Raw genomic sequence first — 17,268 nt, 5'->3', positions numbered from 1 at the left:
CACTAACCGTCGTCGTTGTCATCGTCGTTGTTGTCATCATTATCATTCTAATCATTGTTATAAATTTGATATACCAATTTTACGATACTCTCAATTAGTATAATAGAGCGTACCTTTATAATCATAATCGATTGTCATTATCATTGTCATTGATATTATTACCCTTATTGTCAACATCATCACTAACGATATAGACATCATTACTTTCACACATATATTATTAAATAATATTATCCTTACAAGTGAATATTTAGCGGCTGACAACACATGGATGAAGAAATCGAAGGACATGTAAGTAATACGGCGCAGAAGTACAGAAACCGGTTGTGTGAAAGTATCTTGAAATATTTCAAAGACTTAACGTATAATTGATTTATCCATTTGCCTATTGTCGCTTATGTGCGATGTGATCTTCTGGATTGTATATGAAAAATATTACAAATAAGATGCAGGCGCAAGGGTCTGTCGATTACAATGTAATCAAATAATAATAATGAACAATTTATCATAATCGTGTAATATACCGATACCTTTAATAGTAGCGAAAAGTATGTGCTGTTTTGACTACAAATATTTTTAATTATTTACTACTGATGTAGAATCTGGAAATGCTACGTATGCATTGGAAAAGATGAGTAAGCACTCCGTGTATGTATGGAATGTATGCAAGTAGATAGCGGCAAAATGTTAAAACGTATGTATGAACGTGATATTGATAATAATTATTTTTTCGGTTTATGTGTACATGTATTTCTGTATGTTTCATTTTAAAACTAAATGTTGTTTTTAAATGCTGCAAAATTACGTTACTGATTGTATGCTGCGAAAATAATGAAATTAAATAGTGCGATAAATTGCTCTTTGTAAATCTTAAAAATGTAACATAATAATATGACGGACCCTTGTAGCCAGCTTTAAGTTATAAAATATCTATGATTTCATCTATTTACAATTAAAATTTAACTTATATAAATATCTGAATAATTCAAACTTATATAAATAATTACAACATGAAAATAAAATGAATACTGATAAAGCGTTATTCTTGATTTATAATCGTAGTACTTTGCAGTATTTGCACTGTCTTACGACTAATATGAACCTATTTCCATATCTTTAAAAGTAAAACGTTTCAGATATCATTTTTTCTCCCATTCTTAATAATTTAATTATACACACACAAGTAAAAATATTTAATATATTTCGTACTTTTAAATACAGACTTTGATGCAAAAAATAATTAATAAAAATTAAATTAGTAATAAAAATATATATCGGTCTAATACAACAGAAACACTTTTTCGTTGTCTATCATATGTATATCGTATATCATATCTCGTATCAGAGAAATACCGAAGAGGTAGTTGAACATACGATGTATATAATTCGTCATAGTGATGTGGTTAAAGTAGAATGAAATTGAGACGTAAGGTAATTTTTTACGAGGATTTTTCATAACAAAAAATATATTGTTGCTTTTGATCTTTATTGTATTTATACATAAATTTCTTCTTTTTTTTTAAACCAGTAAAATTAATGGGGAATGAAAAAAGTGCCCTTAATGGGCTGAAAATTGACGAAAAACCTGTGGAAATAACTGATTTTTGGACGCATTATATGGCCTGTGTGAATGGATACAATGCACAAAGGATTTCAGTGTTTGTCAGTGAGCCATCTTTACATTATAATGCAAATTTTGGAAATCCATCGCCTTTAGAGAAAGCTGCAAAGGTTAACATTGATTCATTAATTACCTTACATATTGTAGAGTGTCACATGTGCATGTATCAATCATCCTTAATTTTCTTTTTAGTTATATTATTTTAGCTAATTAAAAAATGGATGTGTGTAACAATAGTATACTTACGTTTCAGAATCTAATGTTATATAGACATCCATGTATATTGAAGTACGTTTCTTCATGGTCAAAAGGTAGTAAATTTTTCCTAGCTACTGAACAAGTTAAACCTTTAATTCAATCAATAGAAACCCAGAATACACTGCAAATATGCATGGGCTTATATAGTATTTTACGTGCATTGGTTTTTCTTCATGAAAAAGCATTTGTATCTCATAATAATCTTTGCGAAAGTTCTATTTATGTTACACCTGAGGGATGTTGGAAACTTGGAGGACTGGAATGTCTATGTAAATTTAATGATTTGACTTCTTCTTATTTACAAAAAATAAAAAGCTACAGATGCGAGAAAGCGATTTCTATTAACGAAGATGCAACTATTACTTTAACAAATTTTACAACAATTGATGTGTATGCATTTGGAGTTTTAGCTGAAGATATATTGAGACAAAAGGATCCAGGTAAACGGTATATAATTAATCAAAATTATACTCTATTTTAAATAATTATAAACAAAAATCTTAATGGATAGATATTCTGTTCTATTTTTAGATGATGTACCTAGTCTTTCAGAGTTTAAACAGTTCTGTAAAGAAAATCTGCAAAATCCAGATCCTTCTCTAAGGTGCGAATTGTCCCATGTACTACAACATCCATTCTTTACCCACGATTTTATGAGAATATATGCATTTTTAAATGAGTTAGTGTTAAAAAGTAATAAGGAAAAAGAAATATTTTTTGGGTAAATATTTAAAAAAATATTATTAATCTCTTGTGTGTTTGGTAATAGTAAAATTTTTTAATCATATTACAGAACCTTAATAACACAATTAAGAATGTTTCCTGAAAATATTGTAGCTGAACAATTAGGTCGTTTACTTCTTTCAAGAATGGTTTTATTAGATACAACAGCACAAGAACAGCTTTTACCATTTATTTTAAAACCAAAAGGTAAAATAAAAGAAATCAAATTTTGTATAATAATATAAGTTGAGTATAAATATTGAGAATAATATAAATTTAATATAAATCGAGGATCCATGATTTTATTTACAGATGGAAATGACAATACAGATAGTAACTTATTTTCAATTTCTACATTTAAAGTCTATTTGGTACCCAAACTATTGCAGATGTTTTGTATACGAGATGTATCAATACGTTTAGTACTTTTGTCATATTTTAATTCTTTTGTGCATATATTTCAAGTAGATGAATTGAAATCTCAAGTACTTCCTGAATTACTTGTTGGAATTAAAGACACAAATGATCATCTTGTATCTGCAACATTAAAAGCATTAGCTGACATAGTTCCAATCTTAGGCGCTGCCACAGTAATCGGTGGTAATAGAGGGAAGTTATTTACAGATGGACGACCAAATAAACTGAAAGATAACAAGAAAACTAAGAACAGTATAAATGCTGAATTCGTGATTCCTACGGATAGTATTCAAAAAGTAATTGATTTACCTGAAAGACCATCTCCAGATGGAGGTGAAGATAAAAAAGAGATTACTTCTTCCATTACCGAAGAAGAATACACGTGGTCTGATTGGGACATACAAGAAACTGCAGACATGCATGCTCGAATTTCACAGTCTTCCGACGCAATTTTTCAATCTCAATCCAATTCCAATGATATTTCGATTTCGGATTCAACATTAAGGATTACTACAGATGCAGTATTAAATATAGATAAAAATAAAACAAGCGAATTGAAATTAACAAAGAAGTCAGCTGGTATTATATCCGATATTTCAGAACTTGATATTAAAAATTCAAAATTAATAGATACTTGTAAAGAAGAATATGATTATTTCACAGACATGGAGCCTGTGATAAAGAAGACACAGATTTTACACATACAACAACCACAAATATTATCAAAAAGTGTATTTGACATAAAAGCGCTAAATGGATTAGAAACATCTGAAGAAAATAATGGCTGGGAGGAGGATTTAAGCGATTGGGGAACAGAAGATGTTCATGAAATAAAAACTTGAATAAATATATATTACTCCTTATAATATTTTTTGTATATAATATTTTTATTTCGAAAAAATAAGTTAATTGAAATTATTTGCTTAACCCATCTACTACCACACGTCACACATATGTAACACATTCTAAAAACCGCTTAGATTGTCTACTAATCATTTTGTACTATCACATATATAAAAGTATATATCGTATTATGTAACATATTGAAAATTTGAAACTTGGGCTGTGAAAAGTGATTTTTTCCTTAAACAGTGCTAACGAAAAGGATACTTCCCCTACATAAGATACTGGAATTTTTTTAAAAAATTTATAGGCGTTCGTAATTTAGGTCATGAAAATTTCATACAAATAAACGCAATATTTGACTAAATTAATATAATGTACATATATGTATATTTGGTACGTATATTATACTATATGAGAAATTGAGAAGCTTCTCAGGACAAAGATATAACAGACAAAGATATTTCAAGGATCACATGCAATTGTGGACATCATATCATTTCTAGGTCATCATAATTTTTTTAAAATAAAAATCTATATATATACATATTTCTTGATATCTTTATAAAGCGTAAAAAAACAAATTCAATGAATTAATAAGTATGCCAATCCTAACATTTAATCTTGAGATATTTGTGTCTAAAGTGTTGTACATTTATGTTCAATCGACAGATGGCACAATTTAGAAAATTTGTTAACTTTTGAGATTTCAAATGAAAATTTAGAGCATACGAACAAGGAATTTTTCAAAATTAATTATATCCCTGGTTTTATTTAAATATTCTCCCTAGTTTCAAGTAAGTTTAAAAAATCGTCCAAATCAGTGCACCATGTAACACTATAACACCTAGTGGTGAAACAGTCGAACTAATGTTTTTACGAAATTAAAGGACTCAAATTTCTCGATCTATAAGACGAGTTCTCGAACTGTTCGGATTAAATCAAAGCTTTAACTCCCAGAAATCTTCTCTGTATAATATTATTCCAATTTCTTACGTAAATAATTAACTATATATGCAATTAGCACAAAGGGTCCTATTTTGTGCACAATGAATGCCATCTATCAGTAAGTTAATGGAACCTAACTACTAATAAGAAGTAAAATTTTTAACTGGTAGATGGCGCTATCACGATGAGGTCGCAACGAGTATACACGAGAACTTCCTTTTGATACGTGGAAGTCGTGGAACATTCAAAGGTAGTGTTTCGAAAAGAAGTTTCATTGTATTTATTGGTAATATGGTAAGTAAAGATTAATGTAATTCGATAAATAAGATTCCTAATTATTTATACAAATGATTTGATATTACAAGAAGTAGTAGATGCATGTTATTCAAAAGGATTCCAGGAATGATATTCATGTTACAACATGTAGCTGATTATTATATACTGTTTCAATAATGTGAAATAAGTAATATATTAATAATATATTTTGTTTATTACTCAAATCAATAAATTGTATATTGTATATCATCAAAAGTGCGATCTTGCCCTTTATTTTTAATTTACATTATTAGCATAGGTATACTTGGAAAGAAAGATACAAAAATAATATGTTAAAAGCGTTAAAAGCGTAAAAAGTAAATTCTTTTAACAAACAATATTGATTTTTAAGTGATGAAAATTTTAGCTCACTTTGACAAATGAATGAAAAAATTATTCCCTATGTCACTGAATATTATATACTGATTAAACAAAAAGTTTATAGTTCTCTTTTAATCTAAAAAGTGTAATATGTATCATTTTTTAGGGGTTTGTAAAGGTTGTTAAGAATAAACAGTACTTCAAACGTTACCAAGTTAAGTTCAGAAGGCGACGTGAAGGAAAGACAGATTATTATGCACGTAAACGATTAACTATTCAGGATAAAAATAAATATAATACTCCTAAATACAGATTAATTGTACGTTTATCAAATAAGGATATTACCTGTCAGGTACATATATTTAGATAATTTAAAATCTATTAAAAAGACTTTTATCTTTCAATTATTAAAATTTATCATACATGTAGGTTGCGTATTCAAGGATTGAAGGAGATAGAATTGTATGTGCAGCATACAGTCATGAACTTCCAAAATATGGCATTAAAGTTGGGCTTACAAATTATGCTTCTGCCTATTGCACAGGTCTTCTTTTAGCACGAAGAGTAAGTATTTTTCTATTATTTTATTCTACAATTATATGTTTTTATACTTAAATATTTGTTTAATGATGAAACGCTCAGCTCGCTTTGATGTATAACTGAAGAGATATTAATTGTTCCCTGTTATATATTTCTGAACAACAATTGTATAATATTCAATATGATTGAAGTTGGATCTGTTTTCAAAATTATGTGATACCATATGTTTTTCTATAGTTATTGAAAAAATTAGGCCTAGATACCTTGTATACTGGAACAACAGAAGTAACTGGTGATGAATATAACGTTGAAGAATTAGACGAAGGCCCTGGGGCATTCAGATGTTACTTAGATACTGGTTTAATGCGTACAACTACTGGTGCTAGAGTTTTCGGCGCCATGAAAGGTGCTGTTGATGGTGGTCTCAATATTCCACATAGGTATTTGTTAACATAATTATTATAAAAGATATTAAGATGTATTATGAAAAAAAATATGATGTTACCATACACATGCGCGTCATCTGAGTCGTAGCAAGACATGATTTTGTATCTGTGTTCTACAATACAATTTATTGTCTTTGCATGGATATAAAAAGATGAAAAAATGTGTTTCTGATAATATATAATTAAAGATAGAAATAATACAGGATATGTTTTTCAACATATGTTTAAACTTTTATATTGTTTTTCCATAAATAGCACCAAGAGATTTCCTGGGTATGATAGTGAATCAAAATCTTTCAATGCTGATGTTCATCGGCAGCACATATTTGGACAACATGTTGCAAATTACATGAGAACATTAGAAGAAGATGATGACGATGCTTTCAAACGACAATTTTCACAGTACATCAAAAATGGTATTACCGCTGATAGTGTAAGTGTTCATACATTTTGTTTACATATTCAGTCACCCATTCGTCCAGCTTATAATTACTGCAAGATTTCATGATCTTTGCAGTGTCGCAGTTGGACAATAATAAGTGCATTGGTTTTAAAAGATAAATGCATTGATCGTGGCATTTTTCACATTAACCTTTGTTACATTTCACTTCCATTATTTATTTTTTATTTATATATTAATATTCTATATATTATATATAATTTTATATATTAGAAGACATTTGTATAATTTTTGTCTACAGATTGAGGGTATTTATAAGAGCGCACATGAAGCTATACGTGCAAATCCAGAACACACAAAGATCGTTAAAGAAAAAATACCGGTGAAAAAGCGATGGAATCGCCGCAAACTTTCTTTAGCAGAAAGGAAAAACTGTGTTGCTCAAAGGAAAGCTAATTTCCTCAAAAAACTGGCGGAAGTAGAAGCTTAGTTTTATTGTCAATTTTCTGTATCAAAATCAATGTTCATGTATACATGAAGAATGTTTTGGTATAAAAATAAACAATGTGTACTGGAAATTTTGTAATTTTTATTACTATGTTAATGAATATAATACTAAATTTATTTTATGCAATAGTTTATTTAAAAGTACATCACACTAATCGTTAATATAGACGACACAAAAATATCTCGTCTATTAATTATAGATATAAATATATTCTTTTTTACTATTAGCTTGATAAATGTATATGACATGTAATAATTATGTTATTCATTGTTCGTATTTGTATTGCTACATTGTATACATAAATTTTTACATAACGCATTTGTGTGCAATATACGGATATATATTTAATAGACAGAAAAATTAAAAATAAATTGAAATGTTAATCGTAAATAAATTAACAAATTACATATATGCTATTTCAAATATAAAAATTTAATTCCTGTGTGATGATAAATCAATAAATGTATATGTGCGAATAATTTTGTCAAAGATTTATGATATTAAAAAGAACGTATACGTATCTTTAGATTAACAATTTTTTTTGATCTAGCGGAAAAGCGATAATCTACTACGGGAACCAGGCAATCTGCCTCGCTCGTCAATTAATCCAGCTTGAATGTCTCCGATCGACGGAACAGTTCTTACTTCCCCTCGAGCTGCTACACTAGGTGGTGATTTAAGTAAACGACGTGCTACATTTGTTACATGATCCTTCGATATCTCATCTACAAATTAATAATACAAATACAGCTAGTTTATATATATTAATGAGTAATATTCAGATTTATATATAATTTATATATAGTTACATATAAGGATATTGACTGATAAGAATTTCTTGAGTAGCAACAGAGATTTATGTCAACATTTTTTGGGGAAAGTTACTATATTTTTAAAGGATGTGTTGAAATAAGGAAAACGAATATCAATTTTGAAATAACTAGATAGAATCAGACCAAGAATTGAGAAAAGAATAGATTTTCCATGAAGAGTTCTGAGCAACCAATATCCGTATACTTCAGTATAATATAGGACCAATACCAATTGCCTGTATGAAGTATTCTGGTCGTTTTCTAGAACCAGTGGCTAAAACTTGTCTTCCAATATCTTCAAATACAACCGGTCTTTGTTCCAAATTCATAAGTAACATAGATTGCAATTGCTTCTTTGCTCTCTACATTATTAAAAAGTTCTCCAATTAAGATTAAAAGTGGATAGAAAAACATAATTATTGCACACATGTGCACAATAGAACTTATAAATGAAATCATACCGCTAATTCATTATCTGTAATATTATTTGTCATAGTAACCATCTCATGTACGATCACCTCTACCATGTCTCTGACATGAGAGGGTGTACAAGATGCATGAATATAAAAAAGACCTGTATCAGCGTATGCGTGATTGTATGCAGTTGCACTATACAACCAATGATACCTGCAAAATAACTATTTTATAACAATACTTAGCTTTTCAAAGAACAAGAACTTGTCTCATATTTTACCTATTAAGTACATTCGTGTACAGACGAGTATACATTCCTTTTCCTGGACCCCCGGCACTGAAACTGTTACCACCACCCATCATCATATTTAAAACACACATTGCTACGAAATCTGAATCTTGATGAGAACAGCCTTCCAAACCTATTACTACATGTGATAATTCTGGTAGACCACTAGGTCCTGCATACACAGGTACATTACATTCTTCCTATATAATTATACAATTTAAAACTATTAAATAATAATATTCAAAAATACTAGTATGTTTAATTTAAAGAGATAACTACTAGTATGTAACCTCCAGTATACTGAGCAATTGAAGCGTCAACTGTATTTGAAAATTTTCCTACTGATATCGAGCTATTCTTCTTTTGTTCTTTTTCTCCTTCTTCTTCCCAAACCGATTTTTTTTCAACGAAATATCTATAATAACAATAATAAATTATACCTAACAGTGAATATCACAACTTAAATTGCATAAATGATATAAACTATGAGAGATAGTTTTTAAATTAGTAAAAATCAATCTAGTAATATTTTGATTTATATTGATGAATACTTAACAGTTTTACATATAATTACTTTTGAACTGCTAAAACAAGGTCCTCATGTTCTACACCAACTCCAGCTACTACCATCCTGTGTGGTGTGTAATGATGTTTTAAATACTCAAATAATATTTTTCTATCTATATGGTCAATATTTTCCTTTGGACAAATCTTTGGAAGACCAAGAGTATTATTTCTATATGCAGCCTATGCAGAATAAATTTTACTTACAATAGATGAGTATTCTTAAAATTTTCCAGAAATATTTTTTTTTATTTACCGCATGAATCATATCCATAAGTATTGGCTCTTGTTCTGGCCTTGTAAGTAAAGATTCCAACTCAAATCGAATCATCTGTCTTGCTGCATTTATCTAAAAATTTTGATATCCAGGTTGAATTTTTATATTCTTTCTATATCTTCATATAACAAACGATTATACTAATTTGTCTAACTCTATGAAAGTAATATACCTAAATTTATTGATTTATGATTTATTGAAATTTATAAAAGATTATTACTTTCTGTTATAAATAGAGTGATATAAGTAAGATGATATCGTATAAAAACATTTACCTCATCCTCTGTAATTTGAGGCCTTAAAACAATATCACCCAAAATTTGTACAACAGTATCCAATCCACGACGTTCTGCAGATGCTGCATAAATAAATGTATCCCTGGATGCTTGACAATCACATATACCTCCATGTTTTTCTAGAGCTAGCATTATTTGGTCTTTATTCTTGTACGTTTTGGTAGACTGAAAGAGTAAATTACCGATTTTTTTTTATTCTTTGAATACTAATTCTTCGTTATATTCTAAAAATCTTACTCCAAATGCCAACTTTTCTAGGAAATGTGAGATACCATTGGGGTATGCAATTTCATATCGAGGACCAGAATCAAGCAATACTGTAAAACATTATTTTATAGTACAAATAAATAATTAAAATGAAAGATTTTTTACAAATATTTTTTGTACTTACCGCCTACTGTACAAAATTGGCCAAATCGATTTTCAGAGGCAACTCTTAATCCGTTTGACAAAACTGTTACTTTAGTAACCTGATGTTCTTCTTTAGCAGTAGCATAGATTGCTTTAGGTAAATTAGGTATTGGCTTGGTTAATGGAGGAAATGGTGTAACAATTGATTTTCGTGTTATTTTATTATTAGGTACCTTCTGGGAGGAAAAATCACATTTTTTTAAAAAACAAAAAGATTTTCTTCGTATTGCACTGTAAAGAATACCATTACATTTAATAATATAAAAGTTGATTTATAAATATGAGCTTGACAAGGTTAAGTGAAAGATACTTATATCGCTGTAAAATTCTTTTTTTCTATTAGAGTAATTACCTTTTAGTAAAAATAACTGTCAAGGAACTTTGTGATACTTGCATCAACATTTTCATCTTATTCTTCGTATCAAATCATTTAATTTATATGTATATAACTTAACTTGTCACCTTCACAGTTTAGAAGTGAAAAATGATTAAGTGGACAATATTAAAAACTTGGACAAAAATAGCCTACAAATAGTCTCCTGTTAAATAAATGTACTTACATTAACATACATTTATAAATTTATAAACCTACTTATACAGATGTGTTCAATAAAAATTGCGTACGAATCAGTGGTGCCACAAGTCTAGAACTCTTGAAAACGTAGTAATGGATGATTTATTTAAATATGTCATAAGTATTAGCGATAAAAATTGTTTAATTTATTCTTCAACCAGATAGTTGGTAAGAGAAGTAAGTTTTTTCATGCTTCTGTGCTTCATTACATTTATGAAAAAATAAACGATAAAAACGTAGCCCAGTAATTATATCGTAAAATTTCGACAGGATCCATAACCTACCTAAATACTTAATAGAATAAAAATGAGTTCTCTTAAACGAAAGAAATTAAAAACTAAGAAAGTAGAACGGTCAACTTTAAAAGTAGCAGGGAAATCCCGTAAACAAATGCGCAAAGAGCTCAGGCAGCAAAAGAAAATTAATAGATCAGTTTATTTAAAAAACAGAAATGAATTACGTACTACACGTGGGTACGTCAATGATAATAAAACAAATCATAGCGAGCTAGTTGATAAAACAATACAAGAAGGATATAAGGAATGTACAAAAGAAATTAAAAAAAGGAAGCTTGAAGAACTTGAACATAAAAAGAAAAATAAAAAAAACAAATTACTTAATGAAGCTAATTTAAAAGAGGACAGAGAAATTAAAAAATTAGAAAAAAGATTGAAATTAAATAAAAGAAAAAATAAGACAATTCCTAAGTCTTTTGTAACAGATGGTTTGGACTGTATCCTTTTCATTTTATTATAAAAATTTCTGTGTGTAATTATGTACACATTGTAACTTATTTGTTATTGTTATTAATTTCCTTAATGTATAATTATAAATATATAATTAGATCTTTTAGATTTTTGTTTAGAGAAAGATAGGAAACATATCATAGAAACAGAAAAGATCTTAGAAAATGAATTTAATATTGATCTCGATACAAATTCATCAGAAACAGTGGGAGGAAATGAATATGCAAATATCAATTCAGATACTGTTAATAAAAGTAAGAATGAAAATATTGATTTTGATGCATTTGTTAAGGAACAATCTGATAACAACAGTGATTCAGACGAACTTATGCAAGTGAAAGTACCTAAGACTAAAAAGACAAAATTGGCAGAAGCTAGAAAACCTGATAATATTGACATCAATGACAAAGATACATGGGAAGATATTTATGGAAGAAAAAGAGATAAAGAAGGCAATATTATACATAATAGTAGCAGATATGTTCCACCTGCTGTACGAGCAAATACTATGCATAATATGAATCTTAATGATGAAAAATTGCTTTCCTTAAAAAAGAAATTAAAGGGTTGTTTAAACAGAGTGACAGAACAGAATATGTATAGTATAGCAAACCAGGTAATTATATAATTATATACGTAAAGCAAACAATAGTTATGTAAATAAATATATATATTTATGATGAATTTGTTTATTGCATGATTTATATATTATGTTATGTATTACAGATAGAAGAAATGTATATGACAAATAGTCGTAATAATATGAACAATGTACTATCAGAATTAGTGATTGAAAGTTTAGTATCACATGTACTTACACCAGATCGTCTTATTTCTGAGCATATGATGTTAATTGCGATATTACATGCTAATATTGGTATTGAAGTGGGAGCTAATTTTTTAGAAAAGCTTATTAAACAATTTGTTGAGATGATGGAAAAGTTACAAGATGTAGCAAACAAAGAATTGGATAATGTTGTTCTCATGATTTCACATTTATATAATTTTAAAGTATGGAAATTTGATTAAACAATGATCTATATCAAAGCAAACATAAAGTTAAATAGCTTTTTTAAATTTACTTTATGTAGGTATTTGGATATAAGCTCCTTTATCAGATACTTGATAAATTGATGGCTAAGTTTACAGAAAAAGAGATTGAATTGATATTACTTATTCTAAAAACAGTGGGATTTTCATTGAGAAAAGATGATCCAAGTGCTTTAAAGGAATTTATACAAAGTCTACAGCGAAAAGCTAGTCACGAAAATGGAGAAAAGTAGGTTATCTAATGTTTTTTGAATATACATACACACATACGCTCCCACGTATGCATGCACACATACAGAACGAAAATTATTAGAATTTATCTTAATAATTTTCTTTATCACACAGTTCAAGAATTAAATTTATGTTGGAAATTTTGCTAGCAATAAAAAATAACAATATCAATAAAATACCTCAGTATGATCCTTCTCACGTGGAGCATTTGAAAAAAGTTATAAAAAGTGTAATACGCAAAGGCAATATAATAACACAGTTCAATGTGTCTCTAATGGATTTATTACATGGTAAATGATATATTTGTAACAATTAAAACACAATGTACTTATATACATAAGTTAGGTGAAAGTTTATCTATTTTTCATTACAGCTGATGAAAGTGGTAAGTGGTGGATTATAGGATCAGCATGGTCTGGTTCAAGTAATGTGAATGATAAAGGAAATGCAATAGAATATGATAAGCTTAATTTTGGTGCAAAAATTCTGGAATTGGCACGAAAACAGAGAATGAATACTGATACAAGAAAAAATATTTTCTGTATCCTTATGACAGCTGAAGATTATTTAGATGCATTTGAAAAACTGCATCATCTTGGTTTAAAGAATCAACAAGAAGCAGAAATCATAAATGTATTAATGCATTGCTGCTTACAAGAAAATAAGTTTAATCCTTATTATGCAATATTAGCTCAAAAGTTGTGTGAATATAACAGAAAGTATCAGGTACTTAATATTATATTTTATAGTTATTTACATGGGATGTATAAGAAAGATTAGTCAAAATAACATTTCAGTATTAAATATGATTTAATGTAAAAGTAAATATTTATTGGAAAATCAAACATTTAATTTTCAAGTTACAATAATTATGTACAGAAAATGTTATATATAAATGTGCATGTGGAATTCTTTAATGTCACTATTGCTACAACATGCATGGTTAGTGTTTATATTCAACAATAATTAAAGATTGCTAACTTTCATTATTTCTTAGAAGAACTGACCAATCTTTTTTCTACATTCTATGCATGCATATGTTATATAACTTATTCACATTTTATTATAATAATTTATTTTTGCTGGATTCAGCTCACAATACAATACACGCTTTGGGACAAATTAAAAACTCTGGAAACATACAACAATAAACAATTGTTTAATTTAGCACAATTTTTAATACATTTATTTATTGAAAAGTGTCTTGCTTTGTCAGTTTTAAAAGTAAGTGCTATAACTTTCAGTAACTAAGAAATGCTTATTCCAAATATTATGTATTATTATTCTATTGCAGGTCATCCATTTTACTGAATTAGAAAGGCACACTATGAAATTCCTTAGACAAATTATGTTGGGAATTCTTTTGCATGAAAATGAACAAGCTTGTATACAAGTGTTTGAAAGGATCTCTGTTCCTCCTCAATTACAAACTTTTAGAGAAAGCCTTCGTTTATTTATAAATTGCTTCTTAGTAAAAAATATACATTCATATAATATTTTGGATAAACAGAAAACAATGCTAAAGGGGAGAACCGAATTTGTAGATAAATTATTAATTTTACATGGATCTAAAATTGAGTTTTAAATTTGAAGTACAATAAAATATAGTAATTTTTTTAAAAATATAATAATATAGTTGAAACGAAATAAATAGCATCTACATTTCATACCGAAACGTCAATTACTTTTACAACTAATAAGCATTATCAATAATACATACGTTTAAACATATTCCTAAATATGTCTAAAATGAAATTTCTCTTGAAATAAAATTATTCTTATACATTTGTTTTTATAATTTATTGGAACACACACACGTATACATGTGTAGTATAATCTTACAGTTAAATGTTTATATATTATTGTTTACCAATTATTGGTTCTGGAAAGTCTGCATGCAATGCTTATAAATATTTTCGAATTTTGAGTTTAAAGAACTAGTGCATCCGTATGCTCCTAATTGATGAATACGAACATAATCATCACAATTGATAATGCCATCACCGTTACAGTCCTATAGAAACAATAGAGAAAAAGGGAAAGTAAACAATTGCATGACAATATGTATATATAGATATTTGTATGCATAATATATATGCGCGTACCTGACCATATTTCCACATATAATTCTCTACTGTACGAGCTGCACAGTGTACATCATTCACGCATCGTGGATACGCTATATGAAAAACAAGTATTTTTATTGCTCTATTGCTTTATTTTGCATTTTCAATTATAATTATATAATTATATTTATATTATATAATTATAATTATAATTATATAATTTCAATTATATATTATGGGTGGTCTGCCTCACAATTTTTCAGAACGAAAGCAGAAAAGTACTGCGTTATCTTTCCTTATCTTCCATATGGCAAGTTTTACTTAAACTAATCATTTTTCAACCCAAATACCAGACTTCTTTGTAGAGAATTAAAAAATGCACCGAATGATGAAAAAAACATGTATAATTTTATTTAAGAACATAGAAGTGACCTTGACTTTTCATAGAAATAAACCTTTTTTTGAAATTCTTAATAGTGTAATTTGTAATCGAATGAAATCTAATTATATTTTGTTCGAAATATTTTTTTGCCCGACTATCGGCCTGAAAAACCGTTGGGATTGATTTTTAGACCATCTTATATATTTAATCACATATAAATACGAACCATCTTGTGTCATACTATCGTTAATAATTGGTTTGCCAGCGTCAGCCCAATAAGCCCATGTTATACGAAATGGTCCACAAACGGATCCATCACAACCGATTGTAATGTTACATCCAGAAGCAGCTTCGCATATACATCCCAGACATACTCTTGATACCGGTTCTTTTCCTGTCGAATTTTCTTGCCCTATTATGTTTATAAAACAAAAATGTTTATTTGAAGTTTTAAATAAATCGAAAAACTGATTAAAAACATTCAGGATATAATTATGTATTAACAGTAAGATCTTTTTAATTATCTTAAATAAATTTGCTTAAACTTGTCGAACTTTGTTCATATATTCTAAGGCAACCATTCGTCGATATGTAGTTGCATGATCGCTTGGTAGCATGAAACCGGATTCTGAGTTAACGAGTTTATACATTCTTTTTCCCCTTTTTCTTCTTCCTTTTTTTTTTTTTTTTTTTTTAATAAATAAGCAAATATTTGAAGTTATTGTACAATATCCTAAATTTCTTTACTGCGGTAGAATCTTGATACAATACTTCACACCTTCTTACCTTTAATGTGTACCATCTCTGTAGTTCTATGCCGTTTGAACAGAAGTATAATTAAAGTTAAACAATAACTTTTTATATAGTATATAATATTTGAAAAACATATTAATAATTGAAGTTTGATTGTTCATCAATTTACAATGAAGAAATCAAAAATAATTTCAAACGATTTGATATTTTACGCTAACTTTTATATCTGTCTAAACTGTTGTTCACTAACAGGATAATCATTATATATTGTAAAAGTTAATAATTAGAGTCAATCAATATGAATCGTATGTAAATCGTCTATGAACATAAGTTAATTTGGCCGATTTAATCCACAAAAATTAATGATCTCCGAACTTCGAGCTAAGCATAAATATAAATAATCATTCTTTTACTATTAAAATCAAACGTAGCTTACCATATATCAAGGATGTAAAGGCAACGATTGATAACAATGTTATAATCAAAGTGTTCAACAAAAAGGCCATCCTCCTTGAGAAACAAATCAATTTCTGTTCGAATTTCTACTTTTGTTAATGTTTGGAAATACCGTCACGATGCGTGGAAGAATATTCACGCGATATTCGTAACGTTCTCTTTTATATAGAAGAGAGTTGTCGCGCGTTGTTGCTTGCGGAGGTGGGGATTCTAACAAAGGTCAGTGGCAAGGACTATCTCTTGGAAAACATCGTGATCGAAAAAGGAAGATTTAAAACACAACTTGTCGCGACACTAAGGCATGCAGAGAAATAAAAAAAAAACAAATCAAAGCAGCAATAATTATATATTTTGATCTGTATCGCATACTTCAATTATAATAGGTATACATCAATTACAGTAGGCATTTAAACATCTATATGTTTTTTAGTTCCTGGAAAAAAGTTACTTGGAACTATCTAAATTACTGAAACTAATATATTAAAAATTAACAAATGCATATTGATAAAATTACTAATGTTATGTAATAAAACTCTAACTTTATTCAGTTGTGTATCCGGAAAGATCATAAGTATACAGTTTTATATATAAATTGTGTTTCTATAGA

At 28.2% G+C, this 17,268-nt stretch overlaps 5 protein-coding genes across 6 annotated transcripts; 3 read left to right on the top strand and 2 right to left on the bottom strand.

Annotated features, from left to right (window-relative positions):
• Nucleotides 1–1,261: 1,261 nt before the first annotated feature.
• LOC100749160 (protein-associating with the carboxyl-terminal domain of ezrin) lies at nt 1,262–4,076 on the top strand. 2 transcript variants are annotated; one of them, XM_033319491.1, is made up of 6 exons: nt 1,262–1,431; nt 1,529–1,731; nt 1,875–2,319; nt 2,411–2,483; nt 2,673–2,809; nt 2,915–4,076. In XM_033319491.1, exons 2-6 carry the CDS (start codon nt 1,537–1,539, stop codon nt 3,859–3,861), a joined length of 1,797 nt encoding a protein of 598 aa, XP_033175382.1. In that variant the 5' UTR covers nt 1,262–1,431; nt 1,529–1,536; the 3' UTR covers nt 3,862–4,076. The 2 variants fall into 2 exon arrangements, with proteins under 2 accessions (XP_033175382.1, XP_003487476.1); XM_003487428.4 differs by having other exon boundaries at nt 1,263–1,431; nt 2,411–2,600.
• Nucleotides 4,077–4,631: 555 nt separating this feature from the next.
• Nucleotides 4,632–7,410, top strand: LOC100749041 (60S ribosomal protein L5). The gene is made up of 7 exons (XM_003487427.4): nt 4,632–4,659; nt 4,981–5,104; nt 5,613–5,798; nt 5,876–6,010; nt 6,224–6,426; nt 6,688–6,865; nt 7,134–7,410. Exons 2-7 carry the CDS (start codon nt 5,102–5,104, stop codon nt 7,320–7,322), a joined length of 894 nt encoding a protein of 297 aa, XP_003487475.1. The 5' UTR covers nt 4,632–4,659; nt 4,981–5,101; the 3' UTR covers nt 7,323–7,410.
• Nucleotides 7,411–7,816: 406 nt separating this feature from the next.
• LOC100748840 (mitochondrial-processing peptidase subunit alpha) lies at nt 7,817–10,913 on the bottom strand. The gene is made up of 11 exons (XM_003487425.3): nt 10,756–10,913; nt 10,384–10,634; nt 10,230–10,309; nt 9,972–10,157; nt 9,676–9,768; nt 9,430–9,602; nt 9,135–9,270; nt 8,847–9,055; nt 8,614–8,779; nt 8,382–8,514; nt 7,817–8,065 (listed from the first exon to the last, which is right to left on the bottom strand). Exons 1-11 carry the CDS (start codon nt 10,809–10,811, stop codon nt 7,887–7,889), a joined length of 1,662 nt encoding a protein of 553 aa, XP_003487473.1. The 5' UTR covers nt 10,812–10,913; the 3' UTR covers nt 7,817–7,886.
• Nucleotides 10,914–10,997: 84 nt separating this feature from the next.
• On the top strand, nt 10,998–14,786 carry LOC100747962 (nucleolar MIF4G domain-containing protein 1 homolog). The gene is made up of 9 exons (XM_012382626.3): nt 10,998–11,154; nt 11,248–11,710; nt 11,822–12,339; nt 12,450–12,734; nt 12,815–13,002; nt 13,119–13,294; nt 13,378–13,730; nt 14,097–14,228; nt 14,299–14,786. Exons 2-9 carry the CDS (start codon nt 11,284–11,286, stop codon nt 14,587–14,589), a joined length of 2,370 nt encoding a protein of 789 aa, XP_012238049.1. The 5' UTR covers nt 10,998–11,154; nt 11,248–11,283; the 3' UTR covers nt 14,590–14,786.
• Nucleotides 14,787–14,789: 3 nt separating this feature from the next.
• Nucleotides 14,790–16,860, bottom strand: LOC100748720 (lysozyme 2-like). The gene is made up of 4 exons (XM_003487424.4): nt 16,642–16,860; nt 15,679–15,864; nt 15,110–15,183; nt 14,790–15,018 (listed from the first exon to the last, which is right to left on the bottom strand). Exons 1-4 carry the CDS (start codon nt 16,709–16,711, stop codon nt 14,878–14,880), a joined length of 471 nt encoding a protein of 156 aa, XP_003487472.1. The 5' UTR covers nt 16,712–16,860; the 3' UTR covers nt 14,790–14,877.
• Nucleotides 16,861–17,268: the final 408 nt, after the last annotated feature.

The sequence above is a fragment of the Bombus impatiens genome, unplaced genomic scaffold (genome assembly GCF_000188095.3).
Source record: "Bombus impatiens unplaced genomic scaffold, BIMP_2.2 scf_0155, whole genome shotgun sequence".
Classification (NCBI taxonomy): Eukaryota; Metazoa; Arthropoda; class Insecta; order Hymenoptera; family Apidae; genus Bombus; species Bombus impatiens.
The sequence above is the reverse complement of the archived record's forward strand: the minus strand, read 5'-3'. Positions and strand labels throughout refer to the sequence as shown.